The 26,695-nt window shown below is 42.7% G+C and overlaps 2 protein-coding genes and 1 long non-coding RNA gene across 4 annotated transcripts; all 3 read left to right on the forward strand.

Moving 5' to 3' along the window:
- Positions 1-583: 583 nt before the first annotated feature.
- LOC125506106 (Translin family protein) lies at positions 584-8,702 on the forward strand. The gene is made up of 7 exons (XM_048670985.2): positions 584-993; positions 1,080-1,176; positions 1,269-1,384; positions 1,493-1,537; positions 1,843-1,868; positions 8,021-8,156; positions 8,331-8,702. Exons 1-7 carry the CDS (start codon positions 639-641, stop codon positions 8,429-8,431), a joined length of 876 nt encoding a protein of 291 aa, XP_048526942.1. The 5' UTR covers positions 584-638; the 3' UTR covers positions 8,432-8,702.
- LOC125506118 (uncharacterized) lies at positions 1,875-3,783 on the forward strand. Its single transcript, XR_007282587.2, has 2 exons — positions 1,875-3,443; positions 3,563-3,783. It is a non-coding gene; the product is annotated as an uncharacterized LOC125506118 (long non-coding RNA).
- Positions 8,703-11,081: 2,379 nt separating the features above from the next.
- TRFL8 (TRF-like 8) lies at positions 11,082-15,233 on the forward strand. Of its 2 annotated transcripts, none has more exons than XM_087517910.1 (6): positions 11,082-11,956; positions 12,408-12,516; positions 12,909-13,011; positions 13,106-13,338; positions 14,681-14,737; positions 14,957-15,233. In XM_087517910.1, exons 2-6 carry the CDS (start codon positions 12,421-12,423, stop codon positions 15,044-15,046), a joined length of 579 nt encoding a protein of 192 aa, XP_087374036.1. In that variant the 5' UTR covers positions 11,082-11,956; positions 12,408-12,420; the 3' UTR covers positions 15,047-15,233. The 2 variants fall into 2 exon arrangements, with proteins under 2 accessions (XP_087374036.1, XP_048549172.1); XM_048693215.2 differs by having other exon boundaries at positions 11,085-11,395.
- The last annotated feature ends 11,462 nt before the right edge of the window (positions 15,234-26,695 follow it).

Consider the following 26,695-nt stretch of genomic DNA (forward strand, 5'->3'; position numbering starts at 1 on the left):
ATGAAAAATGTGTGTTTCTTGCAGTAAGGTGCACTTACATTCCCCATGTTGCAGATGTTATTTTCATGGATGGCTGAAACTTCACAAAACAACTGGGGTTTTCTCGAATTAAAGTTGAATCTGACTCACTTAATGTGTTTGAGTTTTGCACTGGAGAGACAAGATGGCGGGATGTTGCTTCTGCAATCTTTACTGAGTGTGTCGACATAGCTACTTTATTTGAGAACGACACCTAATTACTGTTCTGCTAATCAGATAGCACATATGTTAGCCAATTATAGCTTCTGTAATAAGATTTTGCTTAGTTGGACAGACGAACCTTCAAATTGTCTGGTCACTAAACTCATGAATGATGTAATGCTTTTTTAATTTCAATAAAACTAGCCATAATGACCTTCCTTTAAAAAATAAAATCCCCGTAAAAAACAAATTAGTCATCTACCAAAACAGGCCCTAGGCCCTGTGCACTTATGCTTCAAGTCTGAGGCCATTTGGAAAAGAAAAAGAAAAGAAAGTTTGAGGCCCTGCACGGCCTGGTCTAAGATACGTTTTCGTGCCTGGGCTGGAGACACATGTCCTGCTCCTCCCGGCGGCCCCCCCAGTTCCCTAAAATCTTCCCCAAAACCCATTGCTCCGCGATGAGACCCGCAGCAACAGCGGTAGCAGCCTCCGCCGCCGCGCTCCGAGCCGCGTTCCTCGCCCCTCCCGCTGCCGCCTTCCGCCTCCTCCCTCCCCGCCGTGTCTTCTTCCTCCCCCTCCACCGCCTCTCCTCCTCCTCGTCCCCGGTCGCCCCTCCTTGCGCCGCTTCCTTCGACTCCCAGCCGCTGCCGTTGCCTGCCTTCATGGACGCGCAGTTCGAGTCCTTCCGGGCGCAGCTCGATGGCTCCTCCGCCCTCCGCGACCGCATCCGCGCCGTCGTCTCCGAGGTCGAGTCAGCCTCCCGGGCCGCCTCCGCTGCGCTCCTCCTCATCCACCAGCCCGTCCCCCTATCTGGTTGCTGCCCCCTTTTCCTCCTTCCATTTCTGTTCGGGTTTTGGTTCCCAGTGCTTAATCCTGAGCTATCTCCTCTCCTCGTGCAGATGTGCTCGGCAAGGCGAAGGCGCAGGTGGAGGTGATCAAGGGGCTGTACTCTCAGCTCGCGGAGATCCTCAAAGAGTGCCCCGATCAGTACTACAGGTGATGAGATGGCTTAACTACGCGCCTTTTCCATGTTACCGAGGTTGGGCTATGTGGAAATTGCTCATCTATTGGGATTTGTTGCTTATTAGGTACCATGGGGACTGGAAGAGTGAGACACAGTCTGTGGTGTCGATGCTAGCGTTCACGCACTGGCTCGAGAATGGTGGCCTGCTCACGCACGCCGAGGCCCAGGAAAAGCTAGGATGTACGTGAAGGCTCTGCCAACTATTGCATTAGTTGTCTTGTAAGTAGCATACAATGCCAGTGTGCTTGCTTACGAAGTTAAATATGTTGTGCTCCTGGCCTTTTGCAGTGGGTTCTGGAGAGTTTGGCCTGGACGTTGAAGACTACCTGACCGGTTCGTTATATGCATTACCTTCTCTGCTTTGTGAATTGGGTGTTATCTGTGAGATTTAAGTGTCATACATGTTAAATGTTTTGTTCAAGAACAGTTCAGGGGGAATGTAGTTTTGACCCTCCTTTTGATTGAAATATACTGATTATCTGGGCACAAATATGCATATATTATAGCATTCACATCAGAACTATTGCATCTCTTTTTTAAACAACTAAATTGCTTTAAGGTTTAGCATGCTTTTGTTTTATGTAATGCTGTACGTAAATGACATTGCTTACTCACATGAGGACTTGATTGTATTGCAGGATTGTGCTTCATGTCCAATGATTTTGTAAGTTCCCCATCAACTACTCAATATTAATTTGATTACATACACAGTATCTTTTTTTGCAGAATTAGTTTTTGGATCCTAGCCCCTATAATGAACATTCATTCCTATCTATTGCTATAAAAGAAAGATCGTTGTCAAGAACTTTTCCTTTGTTCTGTACTTTTTTTTGTGTTATTTAGATTTGTGGTATTCGTCATATCCAAGGCATCTCCCTACAAACACCACATTCATATGACTATGCCTCCTTTTGAATTGGCAATATGCTGGGCTTCATAACTATTTCCATTCTAAAGATTACTAGTCAATAGGCATGTTTCAGTAGCAAACATATTCATATTCATAGAGCCATTATAAATGGCAATCGTCTTCACTTACAGTATGTTTCTCTTCCTCATTCCTATTTCAGTTTTCATAGCACGGATGTTAGTTCATGCTTTATGGCATATCATTAAGATATTCTCTTCTCGTAATTATTATAACTACCATTCTACCAATAGTGTTTTCTTTTCTATAAATAATCCTAGAGAATCCAATAAATTTAGACAGGTAAATTCTAACATGCCAAGCAGAATAAAGTATTATACAAACTGCATTAGAGTTTATATAAGTGCATCATAGTATGTATGCACATCCTTTGATTTAGGCAAGTTACAATTAGGCGTTAAAGCTTTAGTTGATGGTAAAGAGTTATTTCTCTCCAACAATGTATAAGGGTCGAATCGCTACTTTAATTGATTGTACACTATTGATTGATCCTTAAGTGTATAGTATACTTGGTTTCAATTTTCACATACAGCCAGCTAAAATTCTGTTTTCAAGATTTTATGTCAACCACTCTCCTCGTCGAAGCTATGCATGCAGAGCAGTTTTAACATGCTCCCTCTTACCCTCTCTTTTCACATGAGAGGCAAGAGTATATAATAGATCTGATCCGTGATCTTATTAATTAGTGGTCTGCTTATTTCTTACCTTCTTACCTCACATGTAAAAAGAGGGGGTAAGAGGGAGCATGTTAAAATTTGCCATGCAATAAGAGATATTGCAAGTATACCTAAGTTTTCATTAGTTCTAGTATTGATTCATAAAAAATACTGTTGATCTATAATGAACTAAAAAAGAATCTAGGAATTACTCACCTCAACTGATATTGTATTATTGGTTGATCCTAAACGTGTATCAATGTATGTAGTCTAAATTTTCACAACTAAATAAATATTCTCTTTTTAGATTGTTTGTATTATATGCACTCAGTGTACTATCTATTTTCATATGCGTACACAGCATTTTTTATTCTTATTACAAAGTAAGTGATGCCTATATGCATTTTCTCTTCCTGCACACATAATTGATAGTGCGGCTGTGGCTAAATTTGCAGTATCGCTTATATATATATAATTATATACCATTGTAGAATAACTCATAGTTTCCCTCAAACATGGTTCTACCGCCCACATTGCCTTTAGCTATGAGTTAAGAAAATCTAGGTTGCATCATGTCTACGTTAATCTCATTCCTGCTCCCAGGTGTGCCGCCTCTCTTTCTTCTCATTAGGTCCATCCCTTCTTTGTCTGCACGGTACTCTCTCTCTCTCTCTCTCTTTCCATGGGACGGGAGAAGGTTCATGCCCGCTTTTCCCCTCCCGCACCCCTTGTTTGTTTGCCCTCTCATGCTCCAGTATGGTCTTCTTTCCATAGGACAGGAGAAGGTTCATGCTCCATATCATGACGACAAAATGGCTTGGACTGGAGGGGCACCACAACCATATCGATGATATGAGGACCACTTAAAAACTGTGACAGATGCATGTATTGTTTGGTTGTGGTCTTTTTTTTTGTAATTTTTGATGACCTTTAGACATGCGAACATGTGCCGGTGCAACGGAGGTACTCCAAGCCTCAGAGTATTTGATAAGTTCTCTCTCCGTCTCACACATAATTCCTGCTCTACTCTGGATTACCTGGCCAGTTGTGCTCACGATAGGATCGAGAGCTGGACTTGCTACATTCGCAGTTGCGCTGCTACCTGGATCGCTCATTGCATGCTTATTTATCTGCTAAGCCTGGAAAACACGAGTGTGGCTAGTACTGTGTCCTCCTCACAAGGCCTGGTACACAAGGGAGCTGGATGCCTGGTCTTGTGTTCCCAATCACAGTGGGCATGCAACTGGATGGATGCATGCACATGTGATAGCAGATTGGTGGCCGTGCATTCGATGATGACAGAAGGATTGCATTTTTTTTCCCATCACGAGGATATAATGTTTATGACTAACCAGAATATGGATTTGACAATGGTTGGATGATGTATAGGTACAATTACAAAAATAGACCGGTCATACTTTGCTAATTAAAAGAGGGTCATCTTTTGCTTTTTTGTGAGAATTTCTTGTTTTTCTCTGTTTTGTGATTTGTGATTTTAGTAGACACTGCCTATAACTTTCATTAGAATATCCGAGGACTGAACAAACCATGTTAAAAAAGTAATTGTTGCGTTATAATATTGACGTCTAAGAAACCTTTTGATGTACTTGTGGAGATAGTTTGTTTTGCAAGACGGATGTGAGACATGTACCTACCCTTCTCAATTCCACAGTATTCACTTTTTTTTTATGTGAAACATAAATTTTTAGTCATACAATATAATTCTATAGCTATCAACAATGGCTACTGACTCTAAAATAATACTCCCTCCGTTCACAAATATAAGATGTTCCAACTTTTTTCTGAATCGGATGTATATAGACACGTTTTAGTGTGTTTGTTCACTCATTTCAGTCCGTATGTAGACCATACTGAAATATCCAGAGCATCTTATATTTGTGAACGAAGGGTGTAATATTTAAAATTCTTTGGTGCTGTCTTATCTATTTCTAAAGGGTTTGCAGAAAACTTGCATACACTTGTTAACAACAGTCTAATCTCTGTACCATTAACCTTGATCACAATGGATAACTGCCATGCTGAAGAGAGAGAACCAGATGTGGTGGGTTGGAGAAATAGGGCATAGGGTTGAGATGATAGAATAATTCGGAGAGAATGGATTGATTCTTCTTGCTTATCTCAAACAGAGATACATGATTTGCTAACACGGTATGAACTGCCGATAAATTAGACTCCTTTATCCCATCTTTGCCAATACAATTCTATTGCCTAAAAGATCCCTGATCTCCCTCAATTCATACTCCTTGGTGCTAGTCCACAACATACAGTGCAGCAGAAATGCAATTCTATATCTACAGATTGATGAAAAATTGGTCATAATGAAGAAAGACTTGGTCCTTTCAAGTGATTTGGTCTCAAGTGTATTCTGGTTTCGAGGTATGTTTGAAATTAGAAAACAAATTGTTTTGTACCATCTCAAAGATGTAAACCTGAGAAATGATACCTGGGGCCACATGACAGTGACACATCGATACCCATTTTCCAACTTGAGTGGTCTTTGTGATGGTACAGAGCAATGCTGAAGCGTGATACTTTTTAGCTCTAGACTACAAGTTTCAACCTAAGTAATGAGGGTGGTAGAGCACATTGTGGTTTTGTTTATTTGGAAGTGTATTGTGCCAGTTGTGGGCTTCAGGCCCAGATGTTTGTGAGATTTTCAAATTCTAGTATGTAAATACATTTAGGCGCGTGTAATTAAAAAAAGAAAATTAGTTTTTCCAATGACGATCATCGAGTACAGCCGGACACGCTTCCTTGTCCTTTTTTGGTCGGAGTCACTGCTATCGCCAAAATCCACTGCTGCAGTACCACCAGATCCGCTGACCGACACTGCCCCAACCACCACTTTCGCCGCTCTGCCCTTCTCCAACCACCTCCTCCGCAGTTCACCACCGCCCCAGTCATCCTTCTTAAGCCTGTGGGCCTAGCTTCTTATTCAGCGCTCGCATGTCCCCACACTCCATGCCCCTAATGCTCTTCTTTGCCTGTGCCTGTTCCGCCATAGTGAGCCACGTTGTCGCTGACCCTGGTTCAGTGTCTTTCTGGTTGCACAACCGCCAGCGATGTCCACCACCGCATTGTCCCTGCTCAGCCGCTGTGGAGCGCCCTATGTGTGCTGCTTCATCTCCGTTCTCCATGGAGCTCAAGCGTGTCCGTTTGGAGCTGATGAAGTGTTCCTTCTGTATCTTGGTGTCTGCTCCATTTCTTGCCGGTGATGGTTTTCTTTATCTACTCTTGCATGGGTGTGAGACTGGTCTTCTTCATTGATCTTGCCTCTCGGTTGGTGTTTCCTTTTTCAACCTCCCCTTTGGACGCCTGCAATGTGGTTATGGGATTGACGACTCTGCGGTATGGTCGATGGCTGCTTGGCCTCCTGGTTGGGGACCTTCTACCATTCTTGTGGTGCAGCTTTGTTGCCTGGCGCATGCGGCTCCCCAGATTCAAGGGCGTCAGTAACTTCCTCAACCTCTGGTTCCTCTGCGGTTCCGAGAGAGGCCCTTGGTCTGGCTGCTTTTCTGTGAAGCTGGTGGCGATTGAAGCTCTGGTTTTGCCTATGGTGAACCCTGTTCCAGTCAGGGTGAAGCTCTGGTTTTTCCTATGGTGAACCCTATTCCAGTCAGCGGTGAAGCTCTGGTTTGCGTGGCATTCTGGATGGTTCGTAAGGACCCGTATGTGCACGTATCCTTGTAGGGCAGCCCTTTAACCTTTGTTTCTTTTGTGTTTGTCTTAGGTTTCCAGGTTCTCCTCTTCTTTGTGGCTTGTTTAGCCCCATGCATCGAGCTCTTAACATAATGCAGGAATCTTTTGCCAACAAAATAAACAGATCGTGGGTGCAGGGGAGAAATATGATCATGGGATTAGTGATTTTAGTACAGGTCGTGGATGGGGTCTGCGGCGTAGATATCTCCTGAGGGGGTGTTGATGGGCATGTGGTTCCTCGGTCGGATCAACAACGCGAAATGGTCGACCATGAGAGAGAAATCTCGTTAAACTTGTACTTCTATTACATACTAGCAAGAAACTCATGCTTTGCTATGGGATGAAGGATAACCATACTTTAAGTTTACAAGCTAATTACTTTATTAAAATCTGCAAAACTCATGGTAGATTGGGGTGTTTTATGAAACAGAATTAGGTGGGTAGTGACTAGTGAGCAACCACTTCTCATTCTCAGTCGTTCGTACCAAGGCGGTTGGTTGGTATTACAGAAGTTGAATGGTCCATCATCACCGACTTGTTTCTTTATAAGATTTGTAAGACATAAGTACTATATAAATACTAGAAGGTTGAAGAGCCGAAGTCAATGCATTATAATATGTAGATTGTTTTCAACATGTGAGTGTTCAGGAATAGGATATACCTATACTATATATACCCCTTTATTGGAATGTAGAAAGCTAAAGAACCAAAGCCAATAAATTAGAATATGGAGATTGACTTCAAATTTTTGGTTGGTATTAAGGTCGGATCCATGTTGTATCTTATGAACTTATGAACTTATGAGTGCATGCTAAAACAACTACATATAAGTACAAACAATTTACACTTGGGCTGGACTGTGAAGTATAATTCTTTATCAATGTTTCATGTACAAGTGTCGAGCATATAAACCTGAGACGGACTGAACTATTTTTCTTCATGAATGATTTACGTACAAGTGTCAAGCATATAAACTTGAGATGGACTTTAGTGTGTAGCACACTTCGTAAATGAATGGATTAGACCAAGCTGGGCATATCTGCAAAATGCAAACTTTACATAATACCATCTGCATTCTGAAGTCTTGAATTTACTATTTATATGGTTATTTCCTTGGATGTATGTTAAGCAAGAATTCTAATGCTGCAGAGCTAATGAGTGGTACAGTGACTGCTTGCTGATTTTTTTACAGCCTAGATAGATGCTTAGTGGATATAATTGCAATTCTCTACAGCCAGTGAGTGGTACTAATTGCTGCTTGTGGAATCTTCTGCTCCCTCCGATCCATATTAATTGTTACTGACTTAGTACAACTCCGATCCATATTAATTGTCGCCGACTTAACGGAGGGAGTACATCCTTTATATGAAATGAAACGAAAGTGCTCAACAACCAATATTGATATGAGTGACTGCTTGCTGAATTTTCTACAGCCTAGATGTGTACTGAATAGAATTGTAATGCTCTATAGCTATGACTTGTATTAATGGCTGCTTGCTGAATTGTCTACAGCCTAGATATGTAGTGAATCGGGTCACGGCGGGTGACTACGACTGCCCACGGAAGGTGCTAAGCTTTTTGACTGATCTGCATGCTTCATTTAGGATGCTGAATCTGCGCAATGACTTCTTGCGTAAGAAATTTGATGGTGAGTTCCCCAGCTTATGGTTCACTGGACATGTTCCTTTTTAAAAGAACTCAACTAGCTTTTGGCAGTATTATTTCAGCTTACCGTAATATTTTGCCATGCCTTGTTGTTGTTGTTGTAATCTGTATTGATTCAGCTGTGTTTCCCCCTCTGTTTTTGTACTTGTGTTTGCAGGGATGAAGTATGATTTGAGAAGGGTGGAGGAAGTATTTTATGATGTGAAGATACGCGGACTTGTCCCTGGGGAGTCAAAGCAAGAGGTTGCTCAGTCATAGACGGTGAGCGGTGCCGTACCATTTACTTGGCAATCGACAGTTGTCGTGTGTTGTCGTCGCTACCAATGAAGTTTATGTTGGACGGATGGTTCTTAGAAAAAGCTCATGCTGTGAGGATCTCTAATTTTGATTGTAGCATCACTTTAAGTTCGGCAATTTTTTGGACCCACCTAGAGGTTGGAAAATGACATAAGAATTATTCTGTTGTCATGTCATGTGACCTATATCTCATTAGGTTTTGTAACTGAGTCTGAGTAGATGCGGGTGAACATGCATTGGATTGAAGTTTCCTATCTCTCCGTCCCATGTAATATAGGACGGAGCTAGTATTAGATTTGCGTAGATGCTTTACGCGGATGCAGCTAGTTGATCCCAACCTAGGTAAAATGAGTCCATGTTTCAACTGTTGTTGAATGTTCCATGGACCACATCACACGGTTGACTCGGTCGTTCTTATAGAATTAGGTTTCGTGTCACATCATGAAAACACAAAAGCATCTGAGAAGCCGTACTGGTGTGACGTCACACGTACAACCCATCATTATCAATTTAACTAATTCTCGCGTGCTTAGCGTTAGTCAATTATATACAGTACTGATGTGGGTGCAGCTACTTGGTTTCAAGTGAGTTCACATCTCCACAGTCCACACACACGCGCGCGCACGAGGAATGGGTTCTCCGTCGTGGTCGTGGTCGTCGTCGACTCGTCGTCTTCGAGAAACAGAATCAGGGCAGACGTAGTGCCCCTGGCCTGCCGCTGTGCATCTACACATGCTTGGGACACGAGGATGCTTCGCGGAAGCTGCTTGGCCGCACCATGCATATAAATAAAGGCACCCGTCGGGCCCTCCACTTACCCACTCCATCCAACCCGTGTAGGTGGCTTCTCTCGTCTGCTGCAGTGGTAGCTACCTCGTTCGTACGGTCCTGCAGTTTCGGAACAAGGCTGGATCGATCAACGGCCATCCAAGAGAGCACCGGCGCGTACATGCTAATTACCTTACCTGTACCAATCTTTTTCATAAATATACAAAGGCTGTGTACCATTCATTGATAGAAGAAAAGAAGATACAAAGTTCCCGAGCTAGGGCCCACGAAGGTGCTAGGGGTTCCCTTAAGTAATCGATCATTTTTCGTCGACCCACGAAGGTGCTAGGGGGTCGATGAGAAGTGACCGATCACTTGAGCGAACGACAGAGGAAGACGGATCTCCCTTCCCGGAAAGCAACACACACGAAAAGCAACACCAACCGCAAAGAGACGAGGGGCTAAACACAAAACCTTTTTTTTGTGGGGAAATACATGAAACATTGCAAACCAAAAAGCATGAAGGAAGGAAGGACAACACAACACAGTTCAATCGAGAACCATAAGCTGAGGCTAAATGAATTCCATAACTGCAAACTATACTAAGTCTTAGATCAGTCATAAACATAATACCACGAGTGCATAATTAATTCTGGACAAACATAGTTTCATATCATAAATAAAAAATCACAATGGTCAAGGTCCTGTTTAAAATGTGAACTCGGATCACCCTAGCTAGCTACGAAGAAAATGACGGGAGATACAAGGACGACGGTGACGGGAATAAAGAGCAAGACGATGTGAGTTGGTGACAGCGAAGTGGCCATGTTCCCGTGCCCACAAATCTATGGAAAGATAGATGATTCACTAAGATTTATTCCACGACCAAATCGTTACATCTTTATGTCAGCGCATATATATATCCGGCCACTTTTAAGTTGTAAAGCAAATAATAATAATTGTGAAACTAGATTGAAAAGTTCGTGACGCCGTTACGTGCGTGCTTTATGTTTCTGATTTGATACCAAACTTCCAACAAGCTAAGTGGAATCTAGTCATAGTCAATAACTCAAGTCATTATGTGACATCATTGATGTGACAATCATCCATCTATTTCTAAGTAGGATTAATTACATCCGTCAGAACTAGATCATGATTTCAAACTTCTAACTATTAGTAGTTAACTTGTTAATACATTTTTAATGAAGAGTTTATCTTCTAAAAAGATGTTCATCATGATAGTTTTTTTTTCATTTAACGTAAAGTTTGTAGTGTTTGTACTGAGAGTCCAGAAGAAATATGATAATACCCATGAATTCACACCATGTGTTGATCGTTGCTATAGCATACATGTTTGCAAGAACCCACAACTTTAGATTCCATAAGAAAAGAAAAGGCAGGGGGCAAAAAAAAAAGACTTCGTGGGTCCTTTGGCTGGTTGAGAACGACATGAAGAATGTACCCCCACGCGAGCAGCCGAGAGCAGGGATTTCAACTTAATTAAATAATACTATCGTGGTTTTTATTGGGCCCTTCCATATTTTGGCTTAGATTTTGACCACTTATTTAACTTGTATACGAAAGAGCTTTCCGACAGCATAATCTTTGTGGCACATAATTTATATTTTATTAGTTAAATTTATATGTCAAACTTTAGCTGAAAATAAGAAAACCTCCCAAACCCGGAGTATCAATATTGTCCGACATATAACTTACATCCACCTTTAATAATAGGGGAAAAGAAATGGGAACGTGGGGGAGGAAAAGATCAGGAATGAGGGGAATCGACTCTACTAACTCCGCTTTAAAACCCGTTAATAGTAGAGATTTATATTGGTTTTTATTTTATGCAAAAATTGATTGGGTTAAGAAAATTCAACAGAAAAGTAAAAGGGATGGGACCATGAGGACGAAAAGACCAGAAAAAAAGGAAGACGACTATATCAACTCTTTCTTTAATAATAGAGATGCAAGTAAAGAACACGCGCTGGAGCTAGCTAGGTACTCCACCACTTAAGTGCTTCTGTTCTTCTTCCTCCTGTCCGCGCCCGGCGCCCCTGCCTCGACGACACCGGCCGTGCTGGACGGTTCTCCATCGCATCCCTCGTCTCCTGTTGCCGAACTACAGCACGCGCACCACCCCTCTCCACTGGCCGGGTAACCCCAGGGCGCGCTTGGTTCATCGTTTAATATGGATTGAAACATATTTCTGTCCGGAGCGCGTGGCGAGCGAGTCTTAGTCCAGCGTTGAGACTGGCCTCCGCTCCACGCACGGTTTCTGCCAACCTGCGCGCCTCCGTGGCTGCCATCACCGCCTCTCCGGCGGCTTCGACGCCGTGTCGGGCCGGCTTGGACACCAAGTGCTTCTCCCTGTTGGAAGGGGCGTGGTGTGGTGTCCCAGACGCTGCGGGAGCTCCTCCCGTCGGAGACGCCTGCGGTGTGCGACTCTCTCCTGCCTTGCCTTGGGTGGCGCGGGCGGCCAGCGTGCCCGTACGTCGCGGCGTCCTTCTTGGCAGTCGTGTGCGATCGGGTGGCACTGCTGGTGGTGGAGTAGTGGACGGGCAGGAGGTGCTGCTCGCCAGAGAGCGCTGGGCGTGGTGTTGACACTCCGCAGTTCACGGCTTGGTTACACTCCGCGATCGGACGGGGAAAAGATACGGGGGGTGTATTTTACTGGCGTCCGTCCAGTAATATACGTACAGCGGTAACTGTCTACAGGTGGAAAATCTAACCGATGTCCCAAGCGCGGCCTTGGTTTGAGAACTCTGCATGCATGTGCGTAGGTTGTAGTATACGAGCGCTAGCACGCATATACGTGTGTATGATTTCTGCAGATCTCTGCATGATCTAGTCATCATCGATCAAGTGCAACACGCCCTCTCATGGCCGATTAGTTCATTCATTCATGAGCTACCTCTAGCACCAAGTTATAGCTAGTCTGCTTGTTACTCCCTTCGTTCCTAAATATTTGTCTTTTTAGAGTTTCAAATAAATTACCACATATGGATGTATATAGACATATTTTAAAGTATAGATTCACTCATTTAGTTTTGTATGTAGTCACTTGTTGAAATCTCTAGAAAGACAAATATTTAGAAACGAAGGAAGTATTTGCTAATGTTTTTAGTCGTGAGTCCTGACTTTGTGCTCATGTCATCTGCTGCTGCAGATCCATACACACAATGAAGCCAGCGGACCAAGTGGAGATTTGGGAGGCCATCTTGGCGGATCCGCTTGATTGGCTTCCATCTTCTGTTACTATTCCTCCTCCAAGCCAGGTACGAGTATATATACTACATTTACTCTGCCCTCACGTTTCATTCTTGATCAGCTAGCTCCCATCCTACAAACCAAGAGTAGTGAACATTACACTAAGGTCCTGTTCGGAGACTCGCCACTCCACCACTCCGCTCCTGGAGTTGGAGTCACAAGGCATGGAGCTGGGAAAGAGATGCTCGAGCTCCTCGTATTTTTAGAAGTTGGAGTGACTCCGAACATGGCCTAAGACATCAACTAAGCCCATCATCTGCCGAGGCCACAAACAAATGGGGAGACAGACACACGGCGTTTCGCATTTGAAATCTATCTGGCACCACACTCCTGCAAAGCATCCAACCATCTGCGTCAGCACAACCAAAAATCAAGATATTTTTATTCTTATTCATGATAGGTGGAAGAGTACTTCAGTTATGTGTATGGCGATGATGACATGGAAATCAACAAATTTGCACAAGAGCCCGAAGATGGGCAGTGCCACCAGCAATATTTGGGAGGTACCATGTCTGATTGTTCCATCTTATCTATACACATGTGAACAGATACATTTTTGTATATTCTCAAGCTAATGCATGAATGTTTGGTGTTTAGAATTCATATTAAACAAAAATGGGAGGTGTGCCCCACAAGGTCCTCGCAAGAGGAGGATATTTCCTTCGGAAAGTAGAGGCAAGAAATTGCACAGTCGAAAAAACAATGAACACTGGACACGTGAAGAAGTGAAGAAGCTGATTAGGGGTGTTAGGAGATATGGTGAAGGGCGATGGACTAAGGTGAAGCGTCATTACTTCTCATCATCAGTTCGAAAGCCAACACATCTCAAGGTATGTATGCTAAGGGAATATAAACTTGCTTACGTGACACTTTTGTCTATGTGAAAGAGAAAAAAATGAAAGGAGTGGGCTCTCATGCAAGATTCGACCTTTCCAGATGTTCCTAGACACAAAGAGTAAATGTAAAGGAAAGTGAACAACATTGTTGAGGAAATCGTTAACTGATAGCTGCTCGGTTAGGTGATGAGTAGGGGTTAATAGGCTAATTGGCAAGTTAATCTATTAATCAGATGATTTATCTGTTTATTGGCTACTTGGTGACACTACGAGTAGCGATTAATCGGAAAGTTAACTGGTTAATCGGACGAATTATTGAACAAGGTTGAGAAGAATGACTAAGGACACTCCCAATTCATTTGCTCTTAATGTGTCATCGTAGGTGGTGAAATATATTTTTTAAAGACAACCACCCCAATCCATTATCTCTTAGAAATTGTATCTAAGTGATGTTGCATTTAATCTGTTTAGAGTTTATGTTTTCATCTCAACATTGTTGCCTGGTAATGAAAAGAAGGGAAAGAAAGAAAGGAAGACGAAGAGAAACCACATAGAATCAGAGAATTAATTTCATTGTGTAGGGATATGTGTTAAGAGTTGCCTTTCCCACAAACATAGCAAGTATAATACTATTAAGGAGCTATAAGGCTTCTTCCATAACATCTTTCGCCTATGTCAAGAAGAGAGAGAGAGAGAGAGAGAGAGAGAGAGAGAGAGAAGAATTGACTCTCATGCAAGGATCAATCTCTACACATGCTCCTAGGTACAACGAGCAAACAAGAGGAAAAGAAAGGATAGAAAGTAAAAAAAAAGGACTAACGTAATAGCCAACTCTATTAATACAAGTTCCCTATAAGAAAAAGAAAAGTCCACTATATTAGGGAAAAATTGTGGGGACACTATATTAGTAATTAATGATGACGACTCTTGATGACATAATAGTCTTATTAGCCTTGCTCATATACAACTCTTCTCACTTTCTTCTTAAATGAAATGCCACCTCAATATTTTGTCTATAAAGTAATGGTAATAGGCAAACACTGGAAGTGCCCTAACATAAAATTCAACATTATAGCCGATCCAAATTCATTAGTAATTAATAGCGATGGTTCTTAGTGATATGGCAACCCTACATAGTCGATTTTGTCTACTCCCCCTGTCCCATAATATAAAAGCGGTTTTTACATTAGTGTAATGCCAAAAACACTCTTATATTATGAGACGGAGAGAGTATATTATTGATGATGCTTTATTAAAGTTGACTAAAAATATAGTTTATCAAAAAAAAAGTTGACTAAAAATATTAATTCATATAACATGTTGTTTCTTGTTTCAGGATAAGTGGAGAAATATCCGGAGAGCTTGTGGAGTCCCGTGCCGCTCCAAAAGGAAGGTCATATTCATTATCTTATTTTCTACTTCCTCCGTTCCGAATTACTTGTTTTGGATTTGTCTAGATACGGATGTATCTAGACTGACTCATTTTAGTGCTAGATACCTTCGTATCTAGACAAATCTAAAAGAAGTAATTCAGAATGGAGGGAGTATATAGTTAGCCCATGAGCAATACTACGTACGTGACATTATTAAAATCTATTGTTATTTGATACAGGAGAAGGCACAGAAGACTATGTTCCGGCCCCTAGATTCAAAGTCGGTCAAAGAGATCCGAAGGTTAGCAAAGAAACACAATGTGAAATGAACAACTAGCTGCAAATGACAACCAAATGGTAGTTGAGGCTTTGTACGTTTTATGTAAGTGAAGCAAAATCTAATGTTGTCTCTTTCAGAACTGGGAAGCATGTAAATATATTATGTAAGAATCACGTAGCCAGCCTGGGCTATGTCGGTGTGTATATATCTTAGATATAAATTACGTATTGTATAAATTCGGTGCACTACAGAAAAATCACACGCTGTCATGTATCTTCGAGTACGTCAAAATATGGGTTCTCGGCTTATTAATATAAACCGGGAATTAAACGAAGAACTCACGGCAATAAGATAACCATCGGGTTACACGTAAATAAGCCGAGTGTGTCACTAAAAAAATCTCAGCGTACAATAAATACTCGGCATATAATAAAAAAGGCACTAGGTATACAGTCACTTGTCCGCAAAGTTTCTGGCATGTGGCCGCTATCGGCGTGCTTATCGGCTAGCTCGATGGCCGTTGGTGTATTAGCCTTCCATAGGTGTCACGCCATCTTGCTTTTGGACAAGCCCATCTAGTTTCGGAATACTTTTTCATAGGTTGTTTTTCGAGTCCCTGTTGGTAGGGAAAACGACTTATGATGGATTTTAGTCCGACCTTATTGTGGGTGTATGCAATTCACATATATTTTCCTGTAAAGAAATTGCTAAATTAGTTAATGACATTTTAGACTTACAGACTGAGAGAGCTTCAAAGTTAATCCGAGCATTAGCGGCTGTTAAACCTATGTATGATACTGACATTAATAGCATGGGTATTTGTCTGCTAGAGAAATTCTGTGACGAAATGATGCCTACTTCGGATGCCGAAGGAGAGGCTGGAGACGAAGGGGCCGAGGGACCTGTTGGCTTCTCGCCTCTAGTGGCGGAGTACAACCGACCAATAATAGCGGGGGCACGGGGTTGATACTGGATAAACCTAAACGTTTCTCGAAGAGGAAGATATATCCAGTGTCGGCGGTCCGCAGAAGTGGGCGAGTCAAGCTCAAGAAAAATTCCACGATGAAGTATGAAAGAAATCTTTTGGAATAGTAGAGGTCTAGCAGACTTGGCTAAGAAACGATTCCTGACTGAATCAGCCATAGAAGATAAACTAGATTTCATCGCACTACTTGAAACTGGTAGAGATAACTTCACTTCACAATTTCTTTCGCTTACGGGTGGCATTGATTTTGACTGGCACTGCCTACCACCCAGAGGACAGTCGGGTGGGATTCTATTAGGGGTGAAGTGTGAAACACTCGAGGTTATTAACGTCGTAAGAGGAGACTATATGGTTAAATTCCGGGTAAGGTCTAAGTTGGATGGATTCCGATGGGCCTTAGTGGCGGTATATGGTGCTGTCCAACCCGAGTATAAATCTGATTTTCTTGCAGATCTGGTTAGGATTTGCGGGGATGAGGAGTTACCAATACTAGTGGGAGGTGACTTCAACATCATTAGTAGGAAAGAAGAAAAGAATAATGATCATTTTGATGGGCGGTAGTCCTTTATGTTTAATATAATCATTAAAAGTCTCAACCTCAGGGAGATAGAGCTCACGGGTAGACAATTTACTTGGGCAAATTCTCTTCCCATTCCTACGTATGAGAAGTTTGACAGGGTGCTCGCAACTGTGGAATGGGAACAGAAATACCCTCTGGTATCGGTGCATGCGATGCAGAGGGGAATCTCCGACCACACGCCCCTGTTAGTTAACTCCGGTGAAGCAACACATATTGGCAATAAGAATAACTTCTTGTTCGAACTAAGTTGGTTCGAAAAATAAGTTTTTTTAGAAATGACCGCGAGGGAATGGGCGAGGCCCATCGCGGGTAGAACCAATATGGAGCGTTGGCAGAACAAGATTCGGCACCTGAGACAATTTTTAAGGGGTTGGGCCAGAAATGAGAGTGGGATTTATAAGAGCAACTGTAGCAGACCCCGCATTCTCCCGACCCGCAAAACGTGTTCGTAGTTTGCGGAAAAACGCCTTTGTAGGCAGGCGCGGACGACCGCAGTTGCAGACTCCGCATAAGGGACCCATAAAAAAGGATATTCCCGGAATATGCTTTTTTACGGGTTGTCTTTGCGGCGTCTGATCTGGCGTAGCTCCTCCCGGCCCGCAAAATTTAAATTTGCACCTTAATTTGATCTACCATAATGCATTTCTTTGCTTTTTCAACAACATTGGATACAAAAGACATCACCAAATTTGCTAGAATAGCAAGACCAAAGAAAATAGGAACCACAAGTATGCATTTCAGAAGATTTCCAACTTCTATAACTGCTCCCACAAGTTGGATTAGTATCTTCTCAATGCATTCATTGTTTATCTGTGGATTCTTGATTTTGCATTTTTCTTTCTTCATCTTTGGTTCAAAAGAAGCAGACATTGCTTCCCCTCTAGTTGCACATGCAGCCACATCATTACCTTCTATTGTACTAAGGAGTGCACCAACATCTATTAAGTTTCTTTCTATCAATAAATCAATGTATTGGCCTTCCCAAAACCAAAATGAGCATTCATCGTCCTACACAAAAGAATGAGCAAGTTCGAAATGAGCTACCGCAGTTGAACTAAAGAATGGGCTATCAAATGAGCTACCGCAAGTGCACGTACTCCGTCGTTTTCACATTTGAAGAACACCCATCCGGGGTGCTTTGGCATGCCCGAAGTTAGCCGCAGCATGGTCCGCGTGCAGTCGTCGCACTGTATGAGCGGCATCGGCAAGCCACAGAGACGCTGCGCGAGCGCCGAGCCCGGTGGACGGCCAGACGAATCCATGCCCGCAAACCGGCGGCGGCGGCGGGCAGACGAACCCGTACCTGCATGCAGCGATGCGCCCTTGCCGGGGCTGTGGGAGAGGCTCCCCGACCACTCCATCGCTTGGCGCAGCCACCGGCGGCCGGAATAGCCAAATCCGGTGGCCCGCGATGAAGTGCCGCAGATCCGCAAATCCGGTGGCCCGCCGACGCAGGGGGGAGGGAGGGGAGGCCTCGTGCATGTGGCGGCCTTTTGGCATGCTCCTACCGGCTGCTTTCGCCGGAATCTTGGTCGGCGGACCGGCGGCGGCGTGAGGGGGGAGGAGAGGTGGTTGGTGGGGAAAGCGTGGGATGAAATGTCCCCCCCACCAACTGCTTCCGCTTATATGCAGGGCACCGCAGCGGCGAGGGGGAAACTCGTGAATAAGCGGGTTGAGGCCGAGATTTTGCCGCACCCCTCAAATTTTTTTGCGGGTCGAGGCGGGATGCGGGGTCTGACCGGGCTAGTTTTTCCGCGCGACCCACATTTTGGCGGCTATTTTGCGGGTTGGGGTGGGATGCGGGGTCTACTAGAGTTGCTCTAAACAAGAGAAGGATAGACTTACCTAGTTGATTCAGACGCTGGATTTGAAGGCGGAAACAACTCTACTGGATGCAACAGAGCAAGCTATTAAATCCGAAGTTGAGTTGAAACTGAGGTTTTTGCTTAGGGAAGAGGAGATAAAATGGGCCTTACGCGCTAATAAAGTCGTCCAAGGGGATGATAACACTCAATTCTTTCATATGATTGCGAATGGCAAACATAGGAGAAAGAAAATTATCGAGCTTGAGCAAGACGAGGGAACCATGGTGGTGAAGGAAGTATGCCCTAGAGGCAATAATTAAGTTGTTATTTATATTTCCTTATATCATTATAAATGTTTGTTATTCATTCTAGAATTGTATTAACCGGAAACTTAGTACATATGTGAATACATAGACAAACAAAGTGTCCCTAGTATGACTCTACTAGACTAGCTTGTTAATAAAAAATGGTTAAGTTTCCTGACCATAGACATGTGTTGTCATTTGATCAATGGGATCACATCATTATAGAATGATGTGATGGACAAGACCCATCCGTTAGCTTAGCATAATGATCGTTTAGTTTTATTACTATTGCTTTTATCATGACTTATACATGTTCATCTGACTATGAGATTATGCAACTCCCGAATACCGGAGGAACACCTTGTGTGCTATCAAATGTCACAATGTAACTGAGTGATTATAAAGATGCTCTACAAGTGTCTCCGATGGTGTTTGTTGAGTTGGCATAGATCGAGATTAGGATTTGTCACTCTGTGTATCGGAGAGGTATCTCAGGGCCCTCTCGGTAATGCACATCACTATGAGCCTTGCAAGCGATGTGACTAATGAGTTAGTTACATGATGACGCATGACGGAACGAGTAAAGAGACTTGCCGATGACGATATTGAACTAGGTATGATGATACCGACGACCGAATCTCGTGCAAGTAACATACCGATGACAAAGGGAATGACATATGTTGTTATGCGGTTTGACCGATAAAGATCTTCGTAGAATATGTAGGAGCCAATATGAGCATCCAGGTTCCGCTATTGGTTATTGACTGGAGATGTGTCTCGTTCATGTCTACATAGTTCTCGAACCCATAGGGTCTGCATGCTTAACGTTCGATAACAATTTGTATTATGAGTTATGTGTTTTTGGTGACCGAAGTTTGTTCGGAGTCCCGTATGAGATCACGGACATGACAGGGAGTCTCGAAATGCTCGAGAGGTAAAGATTCATATATAGGACGATGATATTTGGACACCGGAAGTGTTCCGGGTGATATCGGGTCACCGGAAGGGGTTCCGGGCACCCCCCGACAAAGTTATGGGCCTATTGGGCCAAGTGAGGGACAAACCAGCCCCTGGTGGGCTGGTGCGCCCCTCCTAGGCCGAATAGGAGTAGGAGGAAAGCAAGGGGAAGAAGAAAGGAATGAGGAGGGTTCAGCCTCGACCCTTTCCTTCTCTTCCCCCTTCTCTTTCCTTCCCATATGCTGAAATAAGGAAGGGGGAGGCCGAATTGGGCTTGCACCCCAAGTAGGATTCGGCCTACTTGGGGGCGCCCTAAGGCTGCCTCTCCGCCCTCCAACCTATATATATTTGGGGAGAGGGGGCACCTAGAACACACAAGTTTCTCTTAACCGTGTGCGGTGCCCCCCTCCACAGATTACACATCAGATTATCTAGTCATGGTGCTTAGGCGAAGCCCTGCGCGAATCACATCACCAACACCGTCACCATGCCGTTGTGCTGACGGAACTCTCCCTCGAGCATTTGCTGGATCAAGAGCTCGTGGGACGTCATCGTGCTGAACGTGTGCTAAACATGGAGGTGTCGTACGTTCGGTACTTGGATCGGTTGGATCGTGAAGATGTTCGACTACATCAACCACGTTACTAAAAACTTCCGCTTTCGGTCTATGAAGGTATGTGGACACACTCTCCCCGCTCGTTGCTATGCTTCTCCTAGATAGATCTTGTGTGATCGTAGGAAATTTTTGAAATGCTATGTTTCCCAACAGTGGCATCCGAGCCAGGTCTATGCGTAGATGTTATATGCACGAGTAGAACACAATGAGTTGTGGGCGATGATAGTCATACTGCTTACCAGCAACGTCTTACTTTGATTCAGCGGTATTGTTGGATGAAGCGGCCTGGACCGACATTACATGATCACGTTCATGAGTCTGGTTCTACCGGCGTGCTTCGCACACAGGCGGCTAGCTGGTGTCTGTTTCTCCAGCTTTAGTTGAATCGAGTTTAACTACGCCCGGTCCTTGTTGAAGGTTAAAACATCATAGTTGACGAAAAATTGTTGTGGTTTTGATGTGTAGGTAAGAACGGTTCTTATTAGAAGCCCGTACCAGCCACGTAAAACTTGCAACAACAAAGTAGAGGACGTCTAACTTGTTTTTGCAGGTCATGTTGTGATGTGATATGGTCAAGACATGATGATATATAAATTGTTGTATGAGATGATCATGTTTTGTAACAGTTATCGACAACTGGCAGGAGCCATATGGTTGTCTCTTTATTGTATGAAATGCAATCGCCATGTAATTGCTTTACTTTATCACTAAGCGGCAACGATAGTCGGAGAAGCAATAGTTGGCGAGACGACAACAATGCTACGATGGAGATCAAGGTGTCAAGCCAGTGACAATGGTGATCATGATGGTGCTTTGGAGATGGAGATCAAAGGCACAAGATGATGATGGCCATATCATATCACTTATTATGATTGCATGTGATGTTTATCTTTTATGCATCTTATTTTGCTTAGTACGTCGGTAGCATTATAAGATGATCTCTCACTAAATTTCAAGGTACAAGTGTTCTCCCTGAGTATGCACCATTGCTACAGTTCCTCGTGCCGAGACACCATCTGATGATCGGGTGTGATAAGCTCTACGTTCACATACAACGGGTGCAAGCCAGTTTTGCACAAGCAGAATACTCAGGTTAAACTTGACGAGTGTAGCATATGCAGATATGGCCTCAGAACACTGAGACCGAAAGGTCGAGTGTGAATCATATAGTAGATATGATCAACATAGTGATGTTCACCATTGAAAACTTCTCCAGCTCACGTGATGATCGGACATGGTTTAGTTGATATGGATCACATGATCATTTAGATGACTAGAGGGATGTCTATCTAAGTGGGAGTTCTTAAGTAATATGATTAATTGAACTTTAATTTACCATGAACTTAGTCCTGATAGTTTTTGCATATCTATGTTGTAGATCAATAGCTCGCGTATAGCTCCCCTGTCTTATTTTTGATACGTTCCTAGAGAAAAATAAGTTGAAAGATTATAGTAGCAATGATGCGGACTGGGTCCGTGATCTGAGGATTATCCTCATTGCTACACAAAAGAATTATGTCCTTGATGCACTGCTAGGTGACAGACCTATTGCAGGAGCAGATGCAGACGTTATGAACGTTTGGCAAGCTCGGTATGATGACTACTTGATAGTTTAGTGCACCATGCTTTACGGCTTAGAATCGAGACTTCAAAAATGTTTTGAACGCCACAAAGCATATAAGATGTTCCAAGAGCTCTGACAAGTACTTTGCCTACAAGATGGAGGAGAATAGCTCAACCAGTGAGCATGTGCTCAGAATGTCTGAGGACTACAATCGCTTGAATCAAGTGGGAGTTATTCTTCCAGATAAGATAGTGATTGACAGAGTTCTCTAGTCACTATCACCAAGTTACTGAAACTTCGTGATGAACTATAATATGCAAGGGATGACGAAAACGATTCCCGAGCTCTTCGTGATGCTGAAATCAACGAAGGTAGAAAAGCATCAAATGTTGATGGTTGACAAGACCACTAGTTTCAAGTAAAAGGGCAAGGGAAAGAAAGGGAACTTCAAGAAGAATGGCAAGGAAGTTGCCACTCCCATGAAGAAGCCCAAAGCTAGATCCAAGCCTGAAACTGAGTGCTTCTATTGCAAAGGAAATGGTCACTGGAAGCGGAACTACCCCAAATACTTGACGGATAAGAAGGATGGCAAAGTAAACAAAAGTATATATGATATACATGTTATTGATGTGTACTTTACTAGTGTTCATAGTAGCCCCTGGATATTTGATGCTGGTTCAGTTGCTATGATTAGTAACTTGAAACAGGAGTTACAAAATGAACAAAGACTAGTTGAGGGCGAGGTGACGATGTGTGTTCGAAGTGATTCCAAGGTTGATAAGATCACCATCACACACTCCCTTTACCTTCGGGATTAGTGTTGAACCTAAAATAAATGTTATTTGGTGTTTGCGTTGAGCATAATATGATTGGATCATGTTTATTGCAATATGGTTATTCATTTAAGTCAAAGAATAATTGTTATTCTGTTTACATGAATAAAACCTTATGTGGTCATACACCCAAGGTGAATGGTTTACTGATTCTCGATCGTAGTGGTACACATATTCATAATATTGAAGCCAAAAGATGCAAAGTTAATAATGATAGTGCAACTTATTTGTGGCACTGCCATTTAGGTCATATTGGTGTAAAGCGCATGAAGAAACTCCATGCTAATGGGATTTTGAAATCACTTGATTATGAATCACTTGATGCTTGCGAACCATGCCTCATGGGAAAGATGACTAAGACTCCGTTCTCCGGAACAATGGAGCGAGCAACTGACTTATTGGAAATAACACATACTGATGTATGCAGTCCAATGTGTGTTGAGGCTCGTGGCAGGTATCGTTATTTTCTAACCTTCACAGATGATTTGAGCAGATATGGGCATATGTACTTAATGAAACACAACTCTAAAACATTTGAAAAGTTCAAAGAATTTTAGAGTGAAGTTGAGAATCATCGTAACAAGAAAATAAAGTTTCTATGATCTGATTGCAGAGGCGAATATTTGAGTTACAAGTTTGGCCTTAGTTTAAAACAATGTGGAATAGTTTCACAAACTCACGCCACTTGGAACACCACATCATAAATGGTGTGCCTGAACATCGTAACCGTACTTTATTAGATATGGTGCGATATATGATGTCTCTTACCGATTTACCACTATCGTTTTGGGTTATGCATTAGAGACAACTGCATTCACGTTAAATAGGGCACCATCTAGATCCGTTGAGACGACACCATATGAACTGTGGTTTGGCACGAAACCCAAGTTGTCATTTAAAGTTTGGGGCTGCGATGCTTATGTGAAAAAGCTTCAACCTGATAAGCTCATACCCAAATCAGAGAAATGTGTCTTTATAGGATACCCAAAGGAGACTATTGGGTACACCTTCTATCACAGATCCGAAGGCAAGATATTTGTTGCTAAGAATGGATCCTTTGTAGAGAAGAAGTTTCTCTCAAAAGAAGTGAGTGGGAGGAATGTAGAATTTGATAAGGTAATTGTACCTTCTCCCGAATTGGAAAGTAGTTCATCACAGAAATCAGTTCCAGTGATTCCTACACCAATTAGTGAGGAAGCTAATGATGATGATCATGAAACTTCAGATCAAGTTACTACCGAACCTCGTAGGTCAACTAGAGTACGGTCCACACCAAAATGGTACGGTAATCCTGTTCTGGAAGTCATGTTACTAGACCATGACGAACCTACAAACTACGAGGAAGCGGTGATGAGCCCAGATTCCGCAAAATGGCTTGAGGCCATGAAATCTGAGATGGGATCCATGTATGAGAACAAAGTATGGACTTTAGTTGACTTGCTCGATGATCAGCAAGCCATTGAGAATAAATGGATCTTCAAGAGGAAGATGAACGCTGATAGTAATGTTACTATCTACAAAGCTCGAATTGTCGCAAAAAGGTTTTTTTATAAGTTCAAGGTGTTGACTACGATGAGATTTTCCTGCTTGTATCGATGCTTAAAGTCTGTCCGAATCATGTTAGCAATTGCCGCATTTTATGAAAGTTGGCAAATGGATGTCAAAACTGCATTCCTTAATGGATTTCTTAAAGAAGAGTTGTATATGATACAACCAGAAGGTTTTGTCAATCCTAAAGGTGCTAACATAGTGTGTAAGCTTCAGTGATCCATTTATGGACTGGTGCAAGCATCTCAGAGTTGGAATGTACGCTTTGATAGTGTGATCAAAGCATATAGTTTTGTACAGACTTGCGGTGAAACATGTATTTACAAAAAAGTGAGTGGGAGCACTACAACCTTTCTGATAAGTATATGTGAATGACATATTGTTGATCGGAAATGATGTAGAATTTTCTGAAAAGCATAAAGGAGTGTTTGAAAGGATTTTTTTCAAAGAAAGACCTCGTTAAAGCTGCTTACATATTGAGCATTAAGATCTATAGAGATAGATTAAGACGCTTGATAATATTTTTTCAATGAGTACATACCTTGACAAGATTTTGAAGTAGTTCAAAATGGATCAGTCAAAGAAGGAGTTCTTGCTTGTGTTGCAAGATGTAAAGTTGAGCAAGACTCAAAACACGACCACATCAGGAAATAGAAAGAGAATGAAAGTCATTCCCCATGCCTCAACCATAGGTTCTATACAGTATGCTATGTTGTGTACCAAACCTATTGTGTACCTTGCCATGAATTTGGCAAGGGGGTATGATATTGATCCAGGAGTGGATCACTGGACAACGGTCAAAATTATCCTTAGAAGACTAAGGAGATATTTCTTGGTTATGGAGGTGATAAAGAGTTCGTTGTAAAGAGTTGCGTCGATGCAAACTTTTACACCGATCCGGATGACTCTGAGTATCAATCTGGATACATATTGAAAGTGGGAGCAATTAGCTAGAGTAGCTCCATGCAGAGCATTGTAGACATAGAAAATTTGCAAAATACATACGGTTCTGATTGTGATAGACCCATTGACTAAGCTTCTCTCACAAGCAAAACATGACACACCTTAGTACTCTTTGGGTGTTAATCACATAGCGATGTGAACTAGATTATTGACTCTAGTAAAACCCTTTGGGTATTAGTCACATGAAGATGTGAACTAATCACATAAAGATGTGAACTATTGGTATTAAATCACATGACGATGTGAACTAAATTATTGAGTCTAGTGCAAGTGGTAGACTGAAGGAAATATGCCCTAGAGGCAATAATTAAGTTGTTATTTATATTTCCTTATATCATGATAAATGTTTATTATTCATGCTAGAATTGTATTAACTGGAAACCTAGTACATGTGTGAATACATAGACAAACAGAGTGTCCCTAGTATGCCTCTACTAGACTAGCTCGTTAATCAAAGATGGTTAAGTTTCCTGACCATGGACATGTGTTGTCCTTTGATCAACGGGATCACATCATTAGAGAATGATGTGATGGACAAGACCCATCCCTTAGCTTAGCATAATGACCATTTAGTTTTATTGCTATTGCTTTCATCATGACTTATACATGTTCCTCTGACCATGAGATTATGCAACTCCCGGATACCGGAGAAACACCTTGTGTGATATCATGTAACATCCGAGTTTTCCTAAATTAGGATGTTAATAGATCATACATATGCATGTCATATTTTCCATGCATTATTTGCTCTTCTGCAATATTCTTTTCATTATGCAACAAAAAGGCAATTTATTTGGAGTGGAGATAACATGACTTCTCCCCTGTTATTAAAAATGTTCATAATGTCCAGAATATTATTTCCAGTTCATATGATATGTTCTGGTATTTTTCTTATTCTCCAAAATATTTTATTCTCTATTTGGTTGCTGTTATGTGTGGCCTATTACATAAAAAATATTTTCAAAAACTGCATTAGAGTGGGAACTACTTGTTCCTGTAGTTTATATTAGGTGTATATATTTTTTTACTATGTGTCTAGGTATTTTTTTACTAGATTTTTTCTGTTGTTTAGTTTTAGTTATTTATTTTTGTCTGTAGCTGTGGTTTTGTTTAAAAAAAACAGAACCAGCCAGCTAGCGCCAGCCAGCCAGCCAGCCGGCCCAGTAGAGCGCTGTGGCCCAGCACCCCAGCGCCTCACCTCCCCGCGGCCCAGCTGGCCACCCGAAGCGGTACGCGTTGCCAGCCCCGCAGCCCTTCGCCGCCTTCAGCCGCTGACAGCGGGTCCCGCACGGCTCCCCATCCCCTTCCTCCGGTCGGACGAATCAGCGCCGCACCGCACGCGCAACCGTGGCCGAGCCCGGATCGATCCGGCACCCTGTTCGCCCCGTGCACCCCTAGGACTCCCTAGACGCGTAAGGGTTTGCCCCGCAGCCCCGCAGCCTCTTTCCGATCCTTTTCGTTGTCCGCACACCTCTGTTGGGCGAATTGGATCTCGCCGAGGACGCCCGCAGTTCGCCGCCTTCGCCGGATGACCTCGTCGCG

The sequence above is a fragment of the Triticum urartu genome, chromosome 1A (genome assembly GCF_056163025.1).
Source record: "Triticum urartu cultivar PI428250 chromosome 1A, HENAU_Tu73, whole genome shotgun sequence".
In the NCBI taxonomy this organism is placed as follows: domain Eukaryota; kingdom Viridiplantae; phylum Streptophyta; class Magnoliopsida; order Poales; family Poaceae; genus Triticum; species Triticum urartu.

Excerpts from the sequence above, each read along its gene's own strand:
- LOC125506106 (XM_048670985.2), top strand. The coding sequence starts at position 639 with ATGAGACCCGCAGCAACAGCGGTAGCAGCCTCCGCCGCCGCGCTCCGA. Across the intron at positions 1,177-1,268 it reads TGCCCCGATCAGTACTACAG|GTACCATGGGGACTGGAAGA; the intron begins GTGATGAGATGG and ends GTTGCTTATTAG. Across the intron at positions 1,869-8,020 it reads GCTTCATGTCCAATGATTTT|CCTAGATATGTAGTGAATCG; the intron begins GTAAGTTCCCCA and ends AATTGTCTACAG.
- TRFL8 (XM_087517910.1), top strand. The coding sequence starts at position 12,421 with ATGAAGCCAGCGGACCAAGTGGAGATTTGGGAGGCCATCTTGGCGGAT. Across the intron at positions 12,517-12,908 it reads CTATTCCTCCTCCAAGCCAG|GTGGAAGAGTACTTCAGTTA; the intron begins GTACGAGTATAT and ends TATTCATGATAG. Across the intron at positions 13,339-14,680 it reads GAAAGCCAACACATCTCAAG|GATAAGTGGAGAAATATCCG; the intron begins GTATGTATGCTA and ends TTCTTGTTTCAG.